Raw genomic sequence first — 24,627 nt, forward strand, 5'->3', positions numbered from 1 at the left:
CAACTTAATAACCTTGGCAGTTATTTTACACTGATTTTACATTATTTTTCTGGTTTAAATAATTTTACACAACAACAAATGCAAATTAATTGTGTGTTCACCATTTATTGCAGCATTGATTGGACAGCATGTGGAGGGGTCTACTAAGCAGTGGACAATAATCATATTGTCATATGGAAGAAGGCAAGTGGTTACTACAACAGCTTTTTATCTAAATCTCCACCTGTAACATGCTGGATAACAAACAGTATAATGTGAGTAAGAAGGGAGACTTCAGCTTTAATGCATTGCTTCCGACCAAGCATGTACTGTATATACTCGAGTATAAGCCTAGATTTTCAGCACCCAAAATGTGCTCAAAAAGTCACCCTCGGCTTATACTCGAGTTGGGTGCCATGGGTCCCTCCAGACTAGCACCCTCTCTCCTTTGTGTGCAAATTAGGCCCCCCCACAATCAGACCCTCCAGTGCCCTGTCCTGCTCCCAAATTCATCTTCATCTACCGTTCTCACCTGTCCCATTCTGCACTAGACATTGCACTTTATATTCTATATAATCTATATATAGTTTTGAATGATTTTAACTCTTTGTGTTTTAGCTGGGTTGCTGATTGAGCTAAGGGGGTAGTACTCTTAAGGTATCACTATTGATATCATATTGTTTTTGTTGACCCTCTTCTCTCTTTTCTTTGAAATAAATATTTAAAAACATATACCCCACTGATGCCTCAATTAATGTAATTGTATTGGTATTTATTTTGATTATTGAAACTTAGCAGTAGCCGCTGCATTTCCCACCCTAGGCTTATACTCGAGTCAATAAGTTTTTCCAGTTCTCTTAGGTAAAATTAGGTACCTCGGCTTATATTCGGATCGGCTTATACTCGAGTATATACGGTAAGTTTCAGCCAAGAGAGAATAACTAAGGGCTACATTTATTAACATTGGAGACAAACATCACTGGTGATGTTGCCTATAGCAACCAATCAGATATTAGCTTATGTTTTTTAAGTTGTAGGTGATGTTCAAATCTAATTGCTGGTTGGTTGCTATGAGCAACATCACCGGTGATGTATGTCTCCAATCTAAATTAATATTCCCATACATGTATTCAGATTTCTATTATTGATATAGCATATTATTTAAGAATTATGCAATTCCCTTTTTTTACAAAGTCTCTAGTATTACATTCAGGTTTCACAAGTATAATATAGCACTTAGGGATAAATATACAGCCCAGTAGTGCCAAGCTAGATGCCAGGATTGCAAATATTTCCACTGCCACAACATATTTGCCCTTAGCGCTCATGTAGGCTGGAATAAAAGAGACCCACACGCTGCAGAACACCAACATGCTGAAGGTGATAAACTTGGCTTCATTGAAAGTATCAGGCAAGTCCCTTGCAAGGAAAGCAATGATGAAACTGACAGAGGCCAGAACCCCCAGGTATCCCAGGACACAGTAAAATCCAATCAATGATCCTTCATTACACTCAGCAATTATCTTCCCAACTTCATCTTCCATGTTATACTGTGGGAATGGGGGAGAAATTCCCAACCAACAAGCACATATAACAACTTGAACAAGTGAACAGAACACAGTAAAAGAGACTGAACCTTTAGATCCAATGTAGTTCTTTAACTTGCTTCCTGGCTTGGTGGCATGAAACACAATGACTACTGTAATGGTTTTGGCCAAGATGGAAGAAAGGGAAATAGAGAAAGTGATGGCAAATACTGTCTGCCGAGTCATGCAGGATAATTTAATAGGTTGGCCAATAAATATTAAAGGGCAGAGGAAGCACATCTTGAGGGAGAAGAGGAGAACGTAGCTGAGATTTTGGCCTTAACAATAGGGGTGGTCCGATATTTAGTAAAAACTCCCATAACCAAACATGTAAAAAAAAAGAAAAGTATTGATAGAAATGCTATTGATGTGCCCAGCTCATCAGCAAATGATAAATAGATAATAACTGTATCCAAACATGTGTCTTTTTTTTCATTGGGCCACTGGGTTTGTGGACATTTGATACAGAACTTCATATCTACAAAGAGATCAAACAAGATAAATAAATTAGTATCAGTATTTATATTATGAATTTAATTTGTTTTAACGCATTTATTTAATATTGTCAATAAAAAGAATGAGATTTTCATTGGCCATAAAGCACAAGTAATTGCAGTTACCAGTAGCATTTTTATCAGTCTACTACAAATTAGAAAATGAAAGTAATGTACAGTAGCAATCTTATAATTAAATTAGTATAAAAGTATCTATGGTTAAAATATACAGATAAAGTTTTCACCCTGTTTAATCAGACCCAAATGGTTAAAATTAGTGATGAGCGAAAAATTCGCGAAATGGCAAAAAATTTTCGCGTCAAAATAGCCCGCGGCTATTCTTTTGTCGCCCGAAGCTATTCTTTTGTCACACGGCTATTATTTCGTTGCCCGCGGCTATTCTTTTCACTCCCGCGGCTATTCTTTTGTCACCCGAAGCTATTCTTTTGTCACGCGGCTATTCTTTTCACGCCCGCAAATTTTTCCACGAATCCATGCCTGACGAAACATTGCAAGGCGAAATTTGCCAGGTGTGGATTCGTGGTGAATTTCCGCATGTCCCCATTGGCAGATTTATTCACAAAATGAGTGTCAAAAGAATTGTCGGGAGCATCAAAAAGAATTGTCTCGCTCGTCAAAAGAATTGTCACATGTCAACCGTGTTGTCGCGCGTCAAAAGAATTGTCTTGTGCCAAAAAGAATTGCCTCTCTCATCAAAATAATTGTCTCTCGCGTCACAAATGAATTGTCTCTCATCAAAAGAATTGTCTTGCGCCAAAAAGAATTGTCTCTCTCATCAAAATAATTGTCTCTCGCGTCACAAACGAATTGTCTCTCATCAAAAGAATTGTCTTGCGCCAAAAAGAATTGTCTCGCTCGTCAAAAGAATCGCCATGTGTCAACCGTATTGTCACGCGTCAAAAGAATTGTCTTGCACCAAATTTGATCATAGTGATGAGATTTGCTCATCACTATGCTCATGACTCGATGCCTGCCTGACAAGCTGCTACTCCAAATATAATAGTACCGTATATACTCGAGTATAAGCCGATCCCAATATAAGCCGAGGTACCTAATTTTACCTAAGAAAACTGGAAAAACTTATTGACTCGAGTATAAGCCTAGGGTGGGAAATGCAGCCGCTACTGCTAAGTTTTAATAATCAATAATAATCAATTAATAATCAATAATTAAATACCAATAAAATGACATTAAATTAGGCATCAGTGGGGTATATGTTTTTCAATATTTATTTCAAAGAAAAACAGTAAACTAGCTCTGTAAGCGGAGAAGAGGGTCAACAAAAACAATATGAGTACCCCATGCTCATTGCACATTGGTAAACTGGCAGCAGACCTGGTCCCGGAGGGATGTAAGGGGGAATAAGTATTGCTAGTGGGAGCCTAGGCCAGGGCACTGGAGGGTCTGGTTGCGGGTGGCCTAATTTGCACACAAAGGAGAGAGGGTGCTAGTCTGGAGGGACCCATGGCACCCTACTCGAGTATAAGCTGAGGGTGACTTTTTCAGCACATTTTGGGTGCTGAAAAACTAGGCTTATACTCGAGTATATACAGTAGTTTTCCATAGAATCAGGAGTACCTATTCATCCTAAAGGGCTACTCTGCAGAAAAGCAAGTTATTTCTCAGCTATTACTTGAGAAACAGACACCCAGAACACATTTAATCACCTATTTTTTTTATCAAATTGTATAAGGATAACCACTGCAGATAACATGGTGGAATGTATACAGAACAACTGTCTCAGAAGGATGGCCATATGCGGATTTATAGGTGTTTTTCACCTTCCTCCCCACTAAAGAAGAGATCTTTGCCTTGTCATACAAACACCAACCTAGCTCACTTCAAGCAAGAGCTCCAGCCCTCAAAACCTTAAGCCCACCACAATAGTTAGTGACATAATGATTATTAGGGTTAGATTGATAATTAATGGCAGTCAATAACCACCAGAGATGTATTGATTGATAAACAATGCATGAAAGACACAGTAGAGCAACATGCAAAGAGAGTCAAATACAATTTTGAGATTTTCCTGCAATGGACGACTGCAAATAACCATGAAGTAGAAAGACACTACAACCGCTACCAACTTAACTTTGGGAAAGCCATAAAAACAAGAATAGACATTTCCAACACTCAAAGCCATATACTGTACATATGTAAACCTTCACTTGAACTTCTTTTACACATCTGTTAATGGAAAATCATTTTTCCCTCCTATCTGTTATAATTAACTACTATATTCCTAAACCCACACTTAAGGGCCGATTCACTAACAGCCGAAAAAACGAGTGTCATTTTTAGCATGTGCTAAAAATATTATCACTTCTTATATTTGGAGAATTAATGATCGATTCACAAAAAAGACACTTGTCTGAATTATGAAGCGATTTTCTTGGCGTTATTTATGTTGCGATGACATATTTTTAAGAGTTATTTCAAAGCATATTTATGTGTTATTTCGTAAAACGCAATATTAGCGCACGCTATTACGCACGTAACTGTTACTTTCTGAAAACTATCATTCTGAAATGGCGAAAAATTCGTGAAATGCATTTTTTTTTTGACGCCCGCATCTATTTTTTGTCACCCACGTCTATATTTATGTAACCTGCGCTTTTTTTACGCGACCGTGCCCAATTTTGATACAACCACGCCCTTTTTTTGAAAGTTTCATGGAAGTTTCGCTAACTGTGATTTTTGCACATGCGATATGAGTGGTATCTCTTCCCTTCTCTCACCCCGCCTTCCTTCACTCAACCATCTCCAACCATCTCACAAACTCAAATTCTTATCTTATGGTCTTATTGCTTTGCCTTGTACTTGCAAAATTCACCTGATATCATTTCTTACAAGTGATGTCTGCGCTGGATGCTTAAGGCTCAAGAGTGGTGTGCCTATTGACTCTGGGCACAAAGAGAACCCTGCAGATACCACCTGGTCGGGGTTCCCCTGTTTCAATAGAGGCAGCATTGCCCAATTCAGAATGGAAGCCAGGAAGGACTGAGCTGTGTTGAGCTCAATTAGAGTCAAGTGTATGGAGTGCATTTTTACGAAGAACCTTTAATGAAAGTGGTTTTACATGCAACTGACTGTGGAGATATTGCGGTTACAGCAATTGCACTTGTAATTAAGACCTAATGTTAAACATTCCTCTAACATACAATAGACATACTTATGTTAGGCTGTGTTTGCACAGTTGGTTTACCATTGCTCCATTTTCTACAGATTTCTTTACCTTCCAACTTACAACATTAAGTTCATCAATGTATTAGTTGTATATAGTGATGAGCAAATCTGTTTCGCTTCGCCATAAAATTTGCCAAACGGCAAGAAAATTCACAAAACAGCATTTCTCGAGCAATTTTTTTGTTGTCCACGTCTATTTATTTTGTCGCTCACACTTTTTGACGCGAATTCATGCCTTCATTCACTCATCACTATTCACAAGCAAATAGCTTGCTGTATTTTTTATCATTGATTTTACCTGTTGTGTTAGTTATCCAACCCTCTGGGCAGGGGATGCAGTCATAACAACAGGCTGGAAATCCTTGTTTAGAAGTTCTTCTAAATCCATTAATGCAGGTTTCACTGCAGGCTGAACGCGGGGTCTGTAAATTAAAGCAAGCGAGTACTGATTCTTACAATAACAGCTATGGGCACTAGACCAAATGTTCAAAAAGTGGTGCAGTCAAAACATATTTTTATTTCAAGAAAAAACATCTCAAACATAAAACTGCCTGATGCATTTCGTGCCTAAAAACGGGCACTTAAATCATAGCCTATGATTAAGTGTCTGTTTTTAGGCACGAAATGCGTCAAAAAATAAAACCTTGTTTTTGCCTTTTAACCTTTTCCAGTTGTGGACAGACAATGCAACCCTTATGGATGGCCACTATATGGACCAAGACTTCACCAATAAATATGACACTTATTGCATTTAACAGTGATCGCCTTGTTATATTCTGTCCCTTTCCACTTCACCTTATCTTTTCACTGACTTAATACTGGAAAATAAATGCCCTATTGACCTATCCACTCTAGTGTACCTCCTCTCTTTGGTATTCCTCTGGTCATGATTAGGCATTTTTTTTCAGCTGATATATATTTGTGGCAAAATGTTCATCTTTACAAACAACAAAAAATGCAAGCGAAAAAAGCTCCTTGATTTGAATTGCTTTAGCTCAAGAAAAACAAAAAACTCAAGGAACAGCCCTTACCTTCAATGCATTTGTTGCAAAAAAGGACAAAAAAATTAACTCCAGTGCATTTGACAAAATTCTTGCTCATCACTTGCCCTGATTTTAAACCCTGGCCATAGAGAAAATCACTTAGAAGATTCTTGCATTTCTATAAATGAACAACAGAGATTAGCAGATCATGAAATAAATCAAATCCACAATAAATACCTGCTTCCATGCTTCAACCCTACCCCATTACAGGCCAAGCAAAGTTACCATAGTACTATAATAAACTAAAATACATCCAATCCTTGATAATTGTTTCCATATTGCAATACCCTTTTACATCTGATCAGCAGAATAACTCAGGTTATGACTCCCTCCTCGGGAGTTTGTCTTTAAAAACAATATAGAATTTTCTCTAAAATTGGAGGGCACATGTGGACGCAAAAGATGCAATTTACCCATACTTATCTGCATTTAATACATCTAACCACTACCTTTTAATTTAAGTTTTCCATTGCTTGCTACTCCAAATGAAACCACATCCTGCTGTATGCCTTACTTTTTTAACCAATCAGTCTGTGTTTCTTACACCAACAAAACCCAGTTCCTTTTAATTTAGGGGTTCCCCAAGGTTGTCCCTCTACACTCTTCTTATTCTTCTGTGAGGCCTCATGCATTCATATGCTGAAGATATCCAAATATATTATCTAATCCACCGCTAACTGCCTCCTAGCTATCTCCTCTTGGAGTAATCATCTTATATAAAACAAAAACTGAACTGATCATATCTCCATCTAATACTCTCTTTCCCTTCTTTACAATTATTACTGATGGCAAGCTCATTGGTGATTCAGTCAACTGTCTAAAGTTAATATTTAACATGTTATCAAAATCCATTTTTTCTCTTTCTAGCAATATCTAAACACTTATCTATACCGTCATCCTATCCTAACTAAGCAACAGATGTCGGACCCCTTATCCGGAAACCCATTATCCAGAAAGTCCCGAATTACGGGAACACCATCTCCCATAGACTCCATTTTAATCAATTCACATTTTTAAAAATGATTTCCTTTTTCTCTGTAAAAATAAAACAGTACCTGTACTTGATCCCAACTAAGATATAATTACCCCTTATTGGGGGCAGAACAGCCCTATTGGGTTTATTTCATGGTTAAATGATTCCCTTTTCTCTGTAATAATAAAACAGTACCTGTACTTCATCCCAACTAAGAAATAATTACCCCTTATTGGGGGCAGAACAGCCCTATTGGGTTTATTTCATGGTTAAATGATTCCCTTTTCTCTGTAATAATAAAACAGTACCTGTACTTGATCCCAACTAAGATATAATTACCCCTTATTGGGGGCAGAACAACCCTATTGGGTTTATTTAATGGTTAAATGATTCCCTTTTCTCTGTAATAATAAAACAATACCTGTACTTGATCCCAACTAAGATATAATTACCCCTTATTGGGGGCAGAACAACCCTATTGGGTTTATTTCATGGTTAAATGATTCCCTTTTCTCTGTAATAATAAAACAGTACCTGTACTTGATCCCAACTAATATATAATCAATCCTTATTGGAGGCAAAACAATCCTATTGGGTTTAATTACTGTTTCAATATCTTTTTTAGTAGACTTAAGGTAGGAGATCCGAATTACGGAAAGACTTCTTCTATGGAAAAGCCCAGGTCCCGAGCATTCTGGATAATGGGTCCCATACCTGTACTATGTCCTACTGCTATGTGGCCTCACTTACTTCCAAAGGGGTGCCAAGCTGACAGGTGCTTTAGCCTGCCCAGTCTCCAAAAGAGGTGGGATAAACCGGTGGCATCCTCTCTTATTAGCCTCAGTGGGTTGTGCTATATCTGCCTGTATGTGAGTATAACAATAAACTTGTACTATAGTTCAACTGCAAGAACCTTCTAGCGTCCATCTTTGCTAAATTGCACTGCACACCACTACAGTGAGTTGTAGTTCCACTACACCCTTGCTCCGCCTGGTCTCTTCCATATAGCGAAGGCCCATCCTGTCTAAGAGAGTCGCATGTACCCCATGCTCTAACACCTTACTAGCCTGGGTACTGACTATTTCATAGCCAAATAGGGGTTACATGAGTACAGAATTTTGGTCAAAACGAAATTGCTTGAGAAACATACAATAAACAATAAAACCAACACAAAGTTAACAGTATAAGAAATGACAGCATCAATATAGCAACAGTGAAAATAATTTACTAAGCCCACTTTACCAAACCCCCTGGCACACAAAGCAACATAAGCCCCAAGGTATAGACTATATAGATGGAGCAAACGTTCTGTTGAAATGACATGGGTCACAACCAAGGTGCCCTTAACTACAATGTATCACAGAATCTATTTCATTGAAAAGATGATATGATACTTAAATGGAATACATATTGGAGCAGTTTGTACTATCCAAACCAAATGTCTTAATACATTTTGCTCCATCTGTAGGCATTCACATCTCCATTCCATTTTTAAGGGAGGCACATTATAAATATTGACGTGTCCAAGTACTGATTATTACCTGGTTGAATGCAGGATTCCATCTTATTAGACTTTCATTGACTATTAATCCTTGGACAGTGTTTTGGTGATCATAACTTCCAACTTTGATACTACGAAGAGTTTGGTTGGCGTAGATCACCCAATTTAAAATGTCAAACTTGGAGTGAATTTCTCCGTTTTCATTTAAAAGCATTGTCTCTCCTCCACCATTTGTGAAATGGATATTTTTCAAGTATTTATTAAGCTTAAAAAAAACCCAAAATCATTAAAACTAAATTCCAGTACAATTAGGGGCATATTTACTAATACTCTAAAATTTACTAAAATAGATTTCTTTTTTTTCATTTTCAAATTCTACTAAACTTGGGCATGACAAATTTTTCCGCAGCCAATTTTCAAGGAAGTTTAGCGATACAATTTGCCAATACAATTCGCTGCAAAAAATTCGCTCATCACTAATCGCCAATCGTCATGTGTTATTGAAACTTTTCTTAACTACGCTTGTTTCCTCTATTCCAGTTTATACTGGAGCCTTATTATTAATAATTATCCAATAGTACCCCACAGGGTGATTCTCAGTTATAGCTAGTGATGGGCGAAATGTTTCGGCAGGCATGGATTCGCGACGAATTTCCACGTTTCGCTATTGGCGGATTGTTTCGTGAAATGGATGGAAAAATTTGCCGCGGAAAAATTCGCCGCACGTCCAAAAATTTCGCCGGCGTCAAAAAAGAATAGCCGCGGGCATCAAAAGAATAGCTGTGCGACTAAATAATAGCCGCGAGCGACAAAAGAATAGCCGTGCGATGAAATAATAGCCGCGGGCGACAAAATAATAGCTGTGCGACAAAATAATATCCGCGGGCGACAAAAGAGTAGCCGCAGGCGACAATTTTTTTTGCCGCACAACATTTTTGCCATTTCGCAAATTTTTCGCCGTCTCACAGATCTTTTGAAAAATTCGCGAATTTTTCACCGAAGCGAAACGGAACAGATTTGCTCATCACTAGTTATAGCACAATGTGTTTTAATCTTACCCTTGGTCAAGGTGGGTCCAGGTGCTCATGCCCCAAACCTTCAGCTTAGGAAGCCATTTTAGGAGAACACACATAGAGGAAAAACAGGCAGGCACTCTGGTGATCCACAGAAAGTCAAAAAAGCAGCTTGTAGTAGATTAAAAGCTTTAGAGTTTATGTAATCCAATCACCCACTGTGACCTACAGCACTTATACTGCATTTGCCTATTTGTGCCTGTTAGTTACCCTCCCATATAGATTGTAAGCTCTACAGGGCAGGGACCTCCATCCTCTTGTGTCTTTGACTCTGTATTTATCTTGTATTTATTGTTATACTTTATATTTATCTATTATTATCTTATTAACCCCCTGTTTATATTATTGTATTCTACTGTACAGTGCTGCGTACATAAGTAGCGCTTTATAAATAAAGATATACATACATACATACATACATACATACATAAAACAAAAAGCCTCAATTACCTAATATGCACTCAATGCGGCTACCTTTCTATCTCCCACTAGACAACCTAACATCTAGAACCCTTTCTCCCCTCTTTTCCCCCAGACATAATAATCCAATCCAACAATCATAAGCAGTTTTGACAACGGACAGTTCTTTTCTTTCTTTTTGCTCCTATACCTATGTGTAATAAATACTGTGAGTAACACAATGTACCTTAACTCTATAACATGTCATGATTAATATGCCTGATTGTACATAAAACCCAATAAAATTTAAAAAAAAAAAAAAAAAGCCTTACGCGTTTCGTACCTTAGGGGTACTTAATCATAGGCTCTTATTATTAACCCCACAAAGTACAGGGTGTAAAGGCCTTGTATGTACAAATATGATATATATATATGTATGTACATCCTTTGTAAACAAATGAAACTAGATTTTGTAATTACATTTATTAGACTTACCTGCCAAGGTTTATTATCATTTTTATTTCTGTTTTCTTTCATTTTCTCTAATTGCATGAGATGTAAGGCGTGGGCCAAGACATAAACCGCATTATATATACTGTAGCTGTTATGAGCAACTTCCTCATTGAATCTTTCATATTGGGTTTTTTCATCCCCTGTGCACAGGCTAAGTGTTTTATTATACGTACACTGGAAAAGTTCAAACCAGGCATCTACAATAAAAATATCTTTGGGATACAGTTCTGGCTTTATGCTTGAAATGAATTCCTTGAAGCCAGGCATTGCCCCTTTATAAGGAGTGAATGCCAAACTGCCATTGAATGGTCCAATTCCTGTAAAATAAAAGTCATTTCCAGTCAACACATCCCATTGAGATGAAATGATCCACACCTTCTCAGATACTGGGTATAGGTATAACGCCTTTTGTAAAGCAAAAATATAATCTTTGTCACAATACAAAATAATGACATTGGTTAAATTAATGTTTTTAGCTATTTTATCTGTGGATGAAAGTGATCTTTGATTAAGAAAGTCAAGAAAGGCCACACATATACCATTCCTTGCAAGCTCTTCCAGCAGTAATTGGCTGATCTTCAAGCCAAACTCATCATCTGAAACCAATATTCCCACCCATGTCCATGAAAAATGTTTTAGAAATTTAACAATGGCCAAGTACTGGAAATTATCACTTGGTATGGTGAGGTAGACAGTGGGAAAATGGATTTTATCCCTTAGTATCGGGTCCAGAGAATTGTAACTAATCTGAAATTAAACAAGTCAGAATTTACTAATAGGAATGAAAGAAACCCTTATTTATGAATTTATAACACATTACATCAAAATACTGATTTATTTACCACTAGGTTTGCTAAATGCTATCACTTGGGGTTTACTTCTCCAAAAAGATAGGAGGAGAACAGATTTGCCAAACCTTTTGACGCTTGACTATTCTTTTGGACGTGTGACTATTCTTGCGACAATTTGGACGTGCGACTATTCTTTTGACGCCTGCAACTATTCTTGCACAAATTTTTGGACGCGCAGGGATTTTTTCTGATGCAAATTTTTTCATCTGTTTAGCGAGCAATCCGCTAATGGCGAAATGTGGAAATTCGCCGCGAATCCATGTCTGGCTAAACATTTCCCCCACCACTATTCATTGTGCAATGTGCAAAAAAGTATGGTAGTAACAAGCATATCCAACATTTTATAGAATATTAAATATGTTACAGATAAAGAATGATCATTCAGTTGGGGTATACCTGTATAGGGGGAGCAACTGCTGCCAGGCCAAAGGTATTGAGTTTTAACTGTGATGTATGGTATAGTTGGGTAGGGTCTAATAACAGACTTTCTTTAGTAGAGCTATATGAAGTGTTTTTGCCTGAGATTGCTAGAGAAATTTGTTAGCAATTTTACACCATTTTGTACCTGCGGAACCATGTAAATCCCAAACAACCTGGCAAACAGCAAAGACAGTCTTGTGGATATACCATCAACAACAGCCAGCAAGTCCTGTGAGAGTCCGCAGTGGTAATTGGGTACTGTAAATTTATCTCCAGACATAATATCAAGCATTCCAAGTACTGCTTGTTCTTCTGCCAAACAGTTATCAACAATATGGAACCCAAGTGTAATATTAGGCAGCAGGTCAGGATTGTTGTTAATCTGGGTGATAGCAAAGACAAAGGCCAAGACGTTCTGGTAGTTCCAGACATTGAAACTGTGAGGGGAGCAGAAGTTTTGATAGAAAATCTCAATATCTGAATATGCACAAAAGCATTAGGTGATGGTGGCAACTGTGGTCCTTTTACATTATTTATGTTCTTCCACAACATGATGCGTTATGTAAAAGTGTATGTCAAAGCTAATTATGATTTTTTCTATAATCAAGATGTAATTCAAAGCAAGCCTCCATTTTACATACATGTAGAAATTCCAATAAAATTATGAAAAAGGTCTATGGAAGGCAGTAACTGTCTCTCCTTTGCTACTGCATTGACTGCTTGCCTGACTGCGTAAACAATATTAAGATCCCAAATCCCACAATGCATTACACTTCTACTTCTATTCTGCTAAATGTTCACATAACATGCAAGAAAACATGGAATTTGGAATGTTGATTGGTGCAGAGTTGACTACTGATATTACTGTATCTTTTATGGCACAAGTGTGTCACCAAATCCCAGTTTTTTGTTTTTTTTTTTTTCGCTTTTAAAACATTTTATTGAAGTACAATAAACATGTAAGATGAACAATGAAAAATTATTTAAACATAGGTTGTACAACAATAGTCACATTCGACAGTTTGTCCTTCATAAAGATAAGAAATGAAGAAAATAGAATGATTACAGAGAAACAAAATAAGTGATTTAAATAGAGAAAAACAAAACAAAAACAAATGAACTAACTTTGCCCAGTGGATAAACTATAAAAAGAAAAGGAAAGAAAAGTTTCCTAGAGAGCAAAATCAAGGATAATTTTGCTTATATGTTCGTGAATAATTGAAATAGATCTATATATGCAGCATTTTATAAATCTGATCCTTGTTACTTATATCTATAGCATTAAAGAGAAATGTAATTAAAAAAATTAATTCATTAAAAAAGTATTTTTAACCTTTTTAGTGCCATAGGACGTAGATTCTACGTCCTAGGTACCAAGGGACCAAAGTGCCATAGAACGTAGAATCTACGTCCTACAGCACTAACGGGTTTACAAGCGCTGCGCTCGCTTTTAAAGCAGCGCAGCGCTTGTAAAGCCTGCACAACCCCCTAGGCAACGAGCAAGGAAGGTCATACTTACCGATCCGGGTCCCCCAGCGCCGCCGATCCGGGTCCTCAGCCAATGACAGCAGTGGACACGCATTGATGACGTGTCCACTGCTGTCCCTTTAATTGTCGCCGCCCCCGCCGTCGCCTCTTCACTCTGCTGCCACGTGAGACTGCTGGAGCCCCCCTGCTGCCTTCCTGCTGCCTTCCTGCCAGATTGGTCGCCCTGATCGCCTGCCTGCATTGGGTAAGCTGAACTACAACTCTCTAACCACTGTTTATTTTGCTTATTTCAATCTCAACTGTCTAAAATTTTTTTTTTTTTTTTTTTCCATTTCTTCTTCTATCTTTGTCATTGTTACACTTTTGTACACATACACACTTATTTACAACTTTCCCAAGCACACACAGACACTTACACACACACTTACACTTACACTTTTTTTTTTTTTTTTTTTTTTTTTTTCTTTCTTTCTTTTCTTTTCTTTCTTTCTTTGCTTTCTCTGGCAGTCTTTTTTTTTACTAAAACTTTATTTCTGATCTTGCTCTATAATTATCTGATTTATTTGGTTGCATTTTAGTGTTTTTTTTGCATTTTCATAATTGATTTCTGTTTTTGAATTATTCTATTGCACTATAACTTTTGTATTGCTATTGGGTGCTGAATTTGCAGTGACATTGGTGGATCCAGGGCTCTGACCACCGATTTCATTGCAATAATTGTTTTTCTGTTGGTTTGAGCGGTTTTTATTTGAATTTACTGATTTTATGGTGTTTTATCTTTGCATTGTTCTTTATTGTGTATTTAGTGCCCCCAAAAGGTTGCTTTTGCAGTGACATTGGTGGATCCAGGGCTCTGACCACCGATTTCATTGCAATTATTGTTCTTTGATTGCTTTTAGTGGTTTTATTCCATTTTAACTTCATTTGATTTCAGTTGTTCTAGAAAGGTCCAGAGGTGCTAAGATTGTTCTGGTAGTTTCTATTGCCAAGGGTTAGGCTGATGCCACACATGGCGTAGGGCTGATTTTTTCAGCAAGTGGAAAAACGCTTGCCGAAAATTCAGCCCTACGCCTGCTACTTGTGCCTGCACCCGAATGAATGGAATACGCTCGGGTGCAGGCACATGTAGCCGATATACACATGAAAACGCGAGACTTTGCATTCTCACGCGTTTTCATGCGTATATCGGCTACATGTGCCTGCACCCGAGCGTATTCCATTCATTCGGGTGCAGGCAAAAAAAAAAGGGGTGCATAGAGTGCAGCCCCAATATTATGCATTTTCAGGTTTGGCGGCCATGTACTTATGTGCACCCATACATATGGGGTATCGTTTTATTCAGGGGAACTTGCAGATTTATGGTTAGTAAGTTTTTGGTAGTTGCCATGGAGATTTTGGGGAGAAATCTAGGTTTGTATCTGGTTTTTCCTTGATTTCTGACCAAAGCGTGACTTCTGCAAGGGACTGCGGCCACAATTTTCCATGTAGAAAGAGAAGAGTGGTGTCTTTGAATAGCTGAAGCTGTGCACTTTTCATAAATATATAGTTATTTCACAGGTAGGGGGGTGTTTAGACTAAATAACTGCAGGTAGAGCACATAGAGCACAGACCCCCCTTATGCATTGCCCCTGTTTGGGGGCATTTGGTGGCCACGTTTTTATGTGCACCCATACATATGGGGTATCGTTTTATTCAGGGGAACTTGCAAATTGAGGTTTAGTAAGTTTTTGGTAGTTGCCATGGAGATTTTGGGGAGAAATCTAGGTTTGTATCTGGTTTTTCCTTGATTTCTGACCAAAATCTAGGTTTGTATCTGGTTTTTCCTTGATTTCTGACCAAAGCGCTGACTTCTGCAAGGGACTGCGGCCACAATTTTCCATGTAGAAAGAGAAGAGTGGTGTCTCTGAATAGCTGAAGGTGTGCACTTTTCGTAAATATATAGATTGTGGGGGTTATTTCACAGGTAGGGGGGGTTAACACTGAAAAACTGCAGGTAGTGCACATAGAGCGCAGCCCCCAAAATTTCAACTGAAATTGCCCTTATGCATTGCCCCTGTTTTGGGGCATTTGGTGGCCACGTCTTTATGTGCACCCATACATATGGGGTATCGTTTTATTCAGGGGAACTTGCAAATTGAGGTTTAGTAAGTTTTTGGTAGTTGCCATGGAGATTTTGGGGAGAAATCTAGGTTTTTTATCTGGTTTTTCCTTGATTTCTGACCAATGCGCTGACTTCTGCAAGGGACTGCGGCCACAATTTTCCATGTAGAAAGAGAAGAGTGGTGTCTCTGAATAGCTGAAGGTGTGCACTTTTTGGAAATATATAGTTTGTGGGGGTTATTTCACAGGTATGGGGGTGTTTAGACTAAATAACTGCAGGTAGAGCACAGCCCCCCCCTTATGCATTGCCCCTGTTTGGGGGCATTTGGTGGACACGTCTTTATGTGCACCCATACATATGGGGTATCGTTTTATTCAGGGGAACTTGCAAATTGAGGTTTAGTAAGTTTTTGGTAGTTGCCATGGAGATTTTGGGGAGAAATCTAGGTTTTTTATCTGGTTTTTCCTTGATTTCTGACCAAAATCTAGGTTTGTATCTGGTTTTTCCTTAATTTCTGACCAAAGCACTGACTTCTGCAAGGGACTGCGGCCACAATTTTCCATGTAGAAAGAGAAGAGTGGTGTCTCTGAATAGCTGAAGTTGTCTTTTTTTAATCAATATACAGTTTATATGGTTTTTTTCACAGGTAAGGGGCAATTTTGTCTGAAAAGCTTTGAGATGTGCACATAAATTGCAGCCCCATTATTATGGATTGCCCCTGTTTTGGGGCATTTGGTGGCCACGTCTTTATGTGTACCCATACATATGGGGTATCGTTTTATTCAGGGGAACTTGCAGATTGATGTTTAGTAAGTTTTTGGTAGTTGCCATGGAGATTTTGGGGATAAATCTAGGTTTGTATCTGGTTTTTCCTTGATTTCTGACCAATGCGCTTACTTCTGCAAGGGACTGTGGCCACAATTGTCCATGTAGAAAGAGGAGAGTGGTGTCTCTGAATAGCTGAAGGTGTGCACTTTTCAGAAATATATAGTTTGTGGGGGTTATTTTACAGGTAGGGGGGTTAACACTGAAAAACTGCAGGAAGTGCACATAGAGCGCAGCCCCCAAAATTTCAACTGAAATTGCCCTTATGCATTGCCCCTGTTTTGGGGCATTTGGTGGCCACGTCTTTATGTGTACCCATACATATGGGGTATCATTTTATTCAGGGGAACTTGCAGATTGATGTTTAGTAAGTTTTTGGTAGTTGCCATGGAGATTTTGGGGAGAAATCTAGGTTTGTATCTGGTTTTTCCTTGATTTCTGACCAATGCGCTGACTTCTGCAAGGGACTGCGGCCACAATTTTCCATGTAGAAAGAGGAGAGTGGTGTCTCTGAATAGCTGAAGGTGTGCACTTTTCAGAAATATATAGTTTGTGGGGGTTATTTTACAGGTAGGGGGGGTTAACACTGAAAAACTGCAGGAAGTGCACATAGAGCGCAGCCCCCAAAATTTCAACTGAAATTGCCCTTATGCATTGCCCCTGTTTTGGGGCATTTGGTGGCCACGTCTTTATGTGTACCCATACATATGGGGTATCGTTTTATTCAGGGGAACTTGCAGATTGATGTTTAGTAAGTTTTTGGTAGTTGCCATGGAGATTTTGGGGAGAAATCTAGGTTTGTATCTGTTTTTTCCTTGATTTCTGACCAATGCGCTGACTTCTGCAAGGGACTGCGGCCACAATTTTCCATGTAGAAAGAGGAGAGTGGTGTCTCTGAATAGCTGAAGGTGTACACTTTTCAGAAATATATAGTTTGTGGGGGTTATTTTACAGGTAGGGGGGGTTAACACTGAAAAACTGCAGGAAGTGCACATAGAGCGCAGCCCCCAAAATTTCAACTGAAATTGCCCTTATGCATTGCCCCTGTTTTGGGGCATTTGGTGGCCACGTCTTTATGTGCACCCATACATATGGGGTATTGTTTTATTCAGGGGAACTTGCAGATTGATGTTTAGTAAGTTTTTGGTAGTTGCCATGGAGATTTTGGGGAGAAATCTAGGTTTGTGTCTGTTTTTTCCTTGATTTCTGACCAATGCGCTGACTTCTGCAAGGGACTGCGGCCACAATTTTCCATGTAGAAAGAGGAGAGTGGTGTCTCTGAATAGCTGAAGGTTTGCACTTTTCAGAAATATATAGTTTGTGGGGGTTATTTTACAGGTAGGGGGGGTTAACACTGAAAACCTGCAGGAAGTGCACATAGAACGCAGCCCCCAAAATATCAACTGAAATTGCCCTTATGCATTGCCCCTGTTTTGGGGCATTTGGTGGCCACGTCTTTATGTGCACCCATACATATGGGGTATTGTTTTATTCAGGGGAACTTGCAGATTGATGTTTAGTAAGTTTTTGGTAGTTGCCATGGAGATTTTGGGGAGAAATCTAGGTTTTTTATCAGTTTTTTCCTCGATTTCTGACCAAAGCGCTGACTTCTGCAAGGGACTGCGGCCACAATTTTCTATGTAGAAAGAGAAGAGTGGTGTCTCTGAATAGCTGAAGGTGTGCACTTTTCAGAAATATATAGTTTGTGGGGGTTATTTCACAAGTAGGGGGGGTTAACACTGAAAAACTGCAGGTAGTGCACATAGAGCACAGCACCCACATTTTTAGCTGTAATTGCCCTTGTGCATTGCCCCTGCTTTGGAGTGTTTGGTGCCCATGTCTTTATGTGCACCCATACATATGGGGCATCATTTTATTCAGTAGAAATTTGTCTTTCAAATTTGCCTTTGTTAGAAAATTTTTATGAGATTTTTTTTTGTCAAATCCACATTTGATCATGCGTCCAAGTTTACGTTTTAGAAAAAAAAAAAAAAGTCAAAAAAACTTCCAAATTTCACAATGCACTGACAAAAGGTATTTGGCTTTTGAGTGAAAACTACATTGCACCTAGAAACCTGAAGGTCTGTAGTTTCTAAAGATACCGAACATGAGGGGATATTTTAGATTTACATATAAGTTATGCTGCATCAACTGTTACAAGCGCTTTTCCGCTTTGTTCTGGTGTGATATTGTACTAAGTATTGCTTTAGTTTGGGGGTTACTTCTGGACAGGAACTGTGGGGTACCACCACATATTTGGTATCGTTATACTTGGGAGTATCAGGGCTTTTACAAACAACAAAAAAAAGTGTGTAAAATTAACTTTTCTATGGAAAAAAAACTCAAAATATACAGAAATTTTTCATAATTTTATTTTTTTATTTACATAATTCACCCAAAATACACATCATATCTCCAGAAAAGTTATAAAATTTGGTATGTATGTCGAAGCCCAATTAGTGACGAAAAAAACGATATATAATTTCCCTAGTTTCATGGAGGTTTTCCTACCAAAAAACATTGTTAAAGCGAATGAGTACAAAATGCTTAAAAAACGTCTGGCACTGGGGGGAACCGAAATGACGAATTCGGCTGGCACTTAAAGGGTTAAATGGGATCCTGGATTTAGGTTCACATGTTTTTGCTTTGATGGCCTCTTGTCAGCTAAGCTGATTAAGATAAGAAATCATTTCCGTTATAGGAGGGGTTTCCTCTTTTACCCAATAATAAAATAATGCTTTTTCAGAGGCAGCCATAAACAAAAATAATAATTTATCAATTTTTTGTGCTAAGGAGACTGGTAAAATGCTTGATAACACCTCTTCTTTTTTAATGTGTAATAGAGCAAATCTAGGAGAGAACTTTATATTTAAATTCAACCTGTGATTCAAGAAACTTTCCACCATGTTCCAGAAGTTACCAATCTTCGGACAAGACCATAGGTAGTGGAATAAATGAACACCAGTTTCGTTACATTTGGTACAATAAGAGTTTGTTTTAAAGCACTTATTACGAACAAAAAGTTTTCCATATCCTAAATGGACAAGTTTGAATTGCTGAATCCTCCAGCTTTCAGCAAAAATCAGATTGTTGAATTCAAAATCCCAGTTTTATAGAGTATAAAAGATTGTTTCATACAAAGAAAACTTGGAGATTAAACTGAATGAGAGAAGTAAATTCTGGTTACCTGTTAAGCAAAGGATAGCTTACAGAATCCTTCTGATAACATTCACAGCCCTTCACTCCTCTGCTCCTCACTACATTCCTCCACTGGTCTCCCTGCACGTTCCTGGTCGTCTCCTCCGCTCCTCTCAGAGCCTCCGTCTTTTTACACCATCCACACCCACTGCGCTCTCTCGGCTTAAACCTTTCTATCTCGCTGCTCCTTACCTCTGGAACTCTATCCCTGAATCCCTCCGTAGGGAACACTCACCCACTCTCTTTAAGAAAAAGCTCAGCTGTTACCTTCTGGGGCACTAAGACATTATTTTGCCCATACCTGGTGCACTCTTACCTTCCAATTTGTGCCTGTATGTTACCCAACCACTTAGATTGTAAGCTCTACGAGGCAGGGACCTCCTTCCTACTGTGTCTCATACCACATGGCACTTATATATATATATATATACATTTATTGTATTTATTTATTATATCACTTGTCCTCCCTGTGTGTAATTTTATATTCTGTAAGATTGTACAACGCTGCATACCCTTGTGGCGCTTTATAAATAAAGTCATATATACATACATACATACGTACGTACATACATACATATATTATCCAAGATTATTGTGGGATAAGAGCAGATTGGAAACTGCATTGAATAGAAACAGAACAGAAACAGCTAAGAAAAATAGGGATAGGCGTTTATTTTTCAGCAAAGGGTGCTTTTGGTCTACATGGATTAGTAATGTTATCTGCAAACATTAGAATGTTGTGAAGGCAAACTGTCTCACTTTGGAGGCCTTTTGGAATAAAGGGCTGCAACCATAAGGGATAGAATGGTAAGAGCAGCTGTAGGGACAAGTAAAACATCAGAACTAGGCTCATTAATAACATTAATAGAAAATGTTTTATTTGCCTGCCTTACAGGTATGCATTGCAATAATTGTCTCAAGGAGGATACAGTATACAATACCGTCTTCCATCTTCCCAGGTTTCCATACTTTGTATATAGTTTATGCTATTAAACCTCCATGTGTCTATACAAGCAGACACAAAAAAACAAGCATTTTTAGGGGTGCCCAGGGAGGAATGGCAAAGGGATCTTGGGACTTCAATGATGACCATTGGCAAGAAACTTTTAAGGCACCATCCTTATGGGTGCCATGGACATACAAACATAGACTGCTTCAATTGTACCTATTATATCAGTCACACTACCACTCTATATCGCCATTGTGTGCGATATGCCATATGGAAATGGGCACATTGCTTCACATACTCTGTCTTACCCAAAAACGTACTGGACAGATGTATTGAAACATATTACACTATATATTTACAAGTACATGAGAGGATAATATAGACAGATAGGGGGTGTTCTTTTTCCCCATAAAAATCAGTGCACCAGAGCCCCCCCCCTTTATACTAGAGCAGTGATCCCCAACCAGTGGCTCAGGAGGAACATGTTGCTCCCCAACTTCTTGGATGTTGCTCCCAGTGGCCTCAAAGCAGGTGCTCATTTTTTAATTTCAGTACCTTGTTTAGTTTAGTTTGTATAAAAACAACATGTACGGCCAAACAGAACCCCCTTTAGGCTGCCAGTTCAAGTAGGGCCTACCAGTAGCAAATCACAGCCCAAAATTGCCTCCTGCAGGAACATGTTGCGTACTTGGGTTTCCCTCAAAATTTTTTTTAATTTGAACGTGGGTACATGGGTAAAAAACTATTGGGACCCATGGACTAGAGGAACAGAACTTTCATTTTAAGCAGTGTAAGTGGTTATTAACAATGAGGGCAGTGAGGTTGTGGAATGCCCTTCCGATGGCAGATTCTGTTAAGAATGGCTTATATACAAGGCTATTGTGATACTTAAATCTACAATTATATATATATTGGTATATACTTTATATACTGTATGTGAGTGTATAGATAGGCTGGTCTAAATGTGTATATGCGCATTGGGGGGGGGGGGGTTCCGTTGGAATGGTTGAACTTAATGGACATTTTTTCAACCTAATTTAACTGCGTAACTATGTAGCTATGTAAGTGAGATACTCAGACTGGGTATTATGCCTGAGAATGTCTGAATTTCATACATGTCGGATAATATTGGTTCCATGTCTTAATCTTGGTTTCCAGTAATACTATGTACTTTGGGTTATTTAAATAAAATATGTGTAAACAAGACCAGGGGTATGGGACTCTGGAATTCGCTCCCACAAACTGCCAGACTTTCTCCCAATCTCTCTGCCTTCAAGAGATCTCTAAAAACACATTTATTTAGAGAATCTTACCCTAATCTAGTTTAAAATACCCTCAGTGTGCTGCTAAAAGCAATACCCTCTGCCACACCTCTTACAACTCTGGTCATGCCCATTCCCACACCTTGTGTCTCAACCCTTTCTCCTTGTAGATTGTAAGCTCTTCTGGACAGGGCTCTCTTCACCTCTTGTATCGGTTATTGATTGCTTTATATGTTACTCTGTATGCCCAATGTATGTAACCCACTTATTGTACAGGGCTGTGGAATATGTTGGCGCCTTATAAATAAATGTTAATAATAATAATAATAATAGGACTGAACATGTTATTCAGGTATAGGACACGTTATCCAGAATGCTCGGGACCAAGGGCATTCTGGATAAGGGGTCTTTCTGTAATTTGGATCTTCATACCGTAAGTCTACTAAAAAAAATCAACAAAAAATTAATTAAACCCAATAGGGCCGTTTGGCATCCAATAAGGATTATTTATATCTTACTAGGGATCAATTACAAGGTACTGTTTTATTTTTACAGAGAGAAAGGAAACAAGGTTTAAAATTCTGAATTATTTCATTAAAATGGAGACTATGGGAGACGGGCTTTCCGTAAGTCAGAGCTTTCTCTATAACGGGTTTCTGGATAAGGGATTCCATACCTGTACTGTATAGTAGCCATGTTACATAGTTACATAGAAGATAACAGTGAAAAAAGACACATTTATCAAGTCTCAATTTATCATCCTGTTGTGCAAATGAACTTTACTTAACAAGAGCCCATCTAAAGTTAGAGTTTCAGTAACCTAGATTTTCTCTGTCATTAAAACGGTGTCCTCCCAAAAATCCTCCTTTCTAAACATGCAATTCACTATCCTAGAGAGGAGCCATAGATGCTCTTTATCTGTGTTGTATCATTTTTCTATATAATTTCCAATATATATATATATATATTTTTTTTTTTTTGCCCTGATGTTTATGTCTATAATGATCTCATGGTAGATTCTCTTTACTTACTTGCTGCATTCTTTTTTTCTTGTAGGAACTTGGAAGCGTGTGAGATAATTCAGATAGTGTGTGCAGACAGTAATACTTCCTGCAATAATGAAGTCCCCATCCACATAATAATGAGGGCTAAAAGCAAGATTAAGCGCACAGCCATATTTACTTTGTCCTCCTACAATGCCCGGGAGTACCAGCAGGATTATTAGGATATAGGAGACGCTGCACATATCACACCAAGCCAAGTGATGAACAAGCTCAGTCTGTTGTTGATTGTGTCCTTAATAAAACAGCAGTTTATAGAGGCTGAAAATGAATGGAAAAGGCAAATACAGCAAATACAGCAAATTCGGCACAGAATGAGAATCCAGAATATCCTGCATATTTATGTTCTAGCACTCTGACTAGAGGCTGTCAGGGGGATAATTATGATACTAAAATGAATGACAATTATACAGTAAAAAAAAAGCTTCCTTTTATGTGTGTTGACTATTATAGAATAGAAGTTCTGAAATATCATGAGACCTGTTCTTGACTTTTTAAAATTAAAAACAAGGTAGTTAAATGTGAACTGTTCAAAACAAAACTGTTCAAAAAAACATGAGTTTAAATCCCGAATGGGACAAATTCGGATTGGATACGATAATTTCTGAAGGTCGTAAATATCACGAAAATGCCCACGAAAAAATCGTATTGGTCACGACAATATTGTATTGGCGATCCAGAAAACCTTTCCGACTTTGGCAATGGCACTCTGCAGCTCCAACCCGGCCCAAGGAAAGTCTCCCATAGGGCTCAATGGCACTCTGCAGCTCCAACCTGGCCCAAGGAAAGTCTCCCATAGGGCTCAATGGCACTCTGCAGCTCCAACCCGGCCCAAGGAAAGTCTCCCATAGGGCTCAATGGCACTCTGCAGCTCCAACCCGGCCCAAGGAAAGTCTCCCATAGGGCTCAATGGCACTCTGCAGCTCCAACCCGACCCAAGGAAAGTCTCCCATAGGGCTCAATGGCACTCTGCAGCTCCAACCCGGCCCAAGGAAAGTCTCCCATAGGGCTCAATGGCACTCTGCAGCTCCAACCCGGCCCAAGGAAAGTCTCCCATAGGGCTCAATGGCACTCTGCAGCTCCAACCCGACCCAAGGAAAGTCTCCCATAGGGCTCAATGGCACTCTGCAGCTCCAACCCGACCCAAGGAAAGTCTCCCATAGGGCTCAATGGCACTCTGCAGCTCCAACCTGGCCCAAGGAAAGTCTCCCATAGGGCTCAATGGCACTCTGCAGCTCCAACCCGACCCAAGGAAAGTCTCCCATAGGGCTCAATGGCACTCTGCAGCTCCAACCCGACCCAAGGAAAGTCTCCCATAGGGCTCAATGGCACTCTGCAGCTCCAACCTGGCCCAAGGAAAGTCTCCCATTGGGCTCAATGGCACTCTGCAGCTCCAACCCGGCCCAAGGAAAGTCTCCCATAGGGCTCAATGGCACTCTGCAGCTCCAACCCGGCCCAAGGAAAGTCTCCCATAGGGCTCAATGGCACTCTACAGCTCCAACCTAGCCCAAGGAAAGTCTCCCATAGGGCTCAATGGCACTCTGCAGCTCCAACCCGGCCCAAGGAAAGTCTCCCATAGGGCTCAATGGCACTCTGCAGCTCCAACCCGGCCCAAGGAAAGTCTCCTATAGGGCTCAATGGCACTCTGCAGCTCCAACCCGGCCCAAGGAAAGTCTCCCATAGGGCTCAATGGCACTCTGCAGC

General features: G+C 39.1%; 1 protein-coding gene across 1 annotated transcript in view; it reads right to left on the reverse strand.

Moving 5' to 3' along the window:
* Positions 1-1,136: 1,136 nt before the first annotated feature.
* Positions 1,137-24,627, reverse strand: part of LOC100494946 (vomeronasal type-2 receptor 26) — a 28,430-nt gene continuing 4,939 nt past the window's right edge. The window contains 5 exon segments of the mRNA XM_031891781.1: positions 1,137-1,840; positions 1,843-2,043; positions 5,565-5,688; positions 8,824-9,048; positions 12,185-12,516. Coding sequence (XP_031747641.1) covers positions 1,137-1,840; positions 1,843-2,043; positions 5,565-5,688; positions 8,824-9,048; positions 12,185-12,516 — 1,586 coding nt within the window.

The sequence above is a fragment of the Xenopus tropicalis genome, chromosome 8 (genome assembly GCF_000004195.4).
Source record: "Xenopus tropicalis strain Nigerian chromosome 8, UCB_Xtro_10.0, whole genome shotgun sequence".
In the NCBI taxonomy this organism is placed as follows: Eukaryota; Metazoa; Chordata; class Amphibia; order Anura; family Pipidae; genus Xenopus; species Xenopus tropicalis.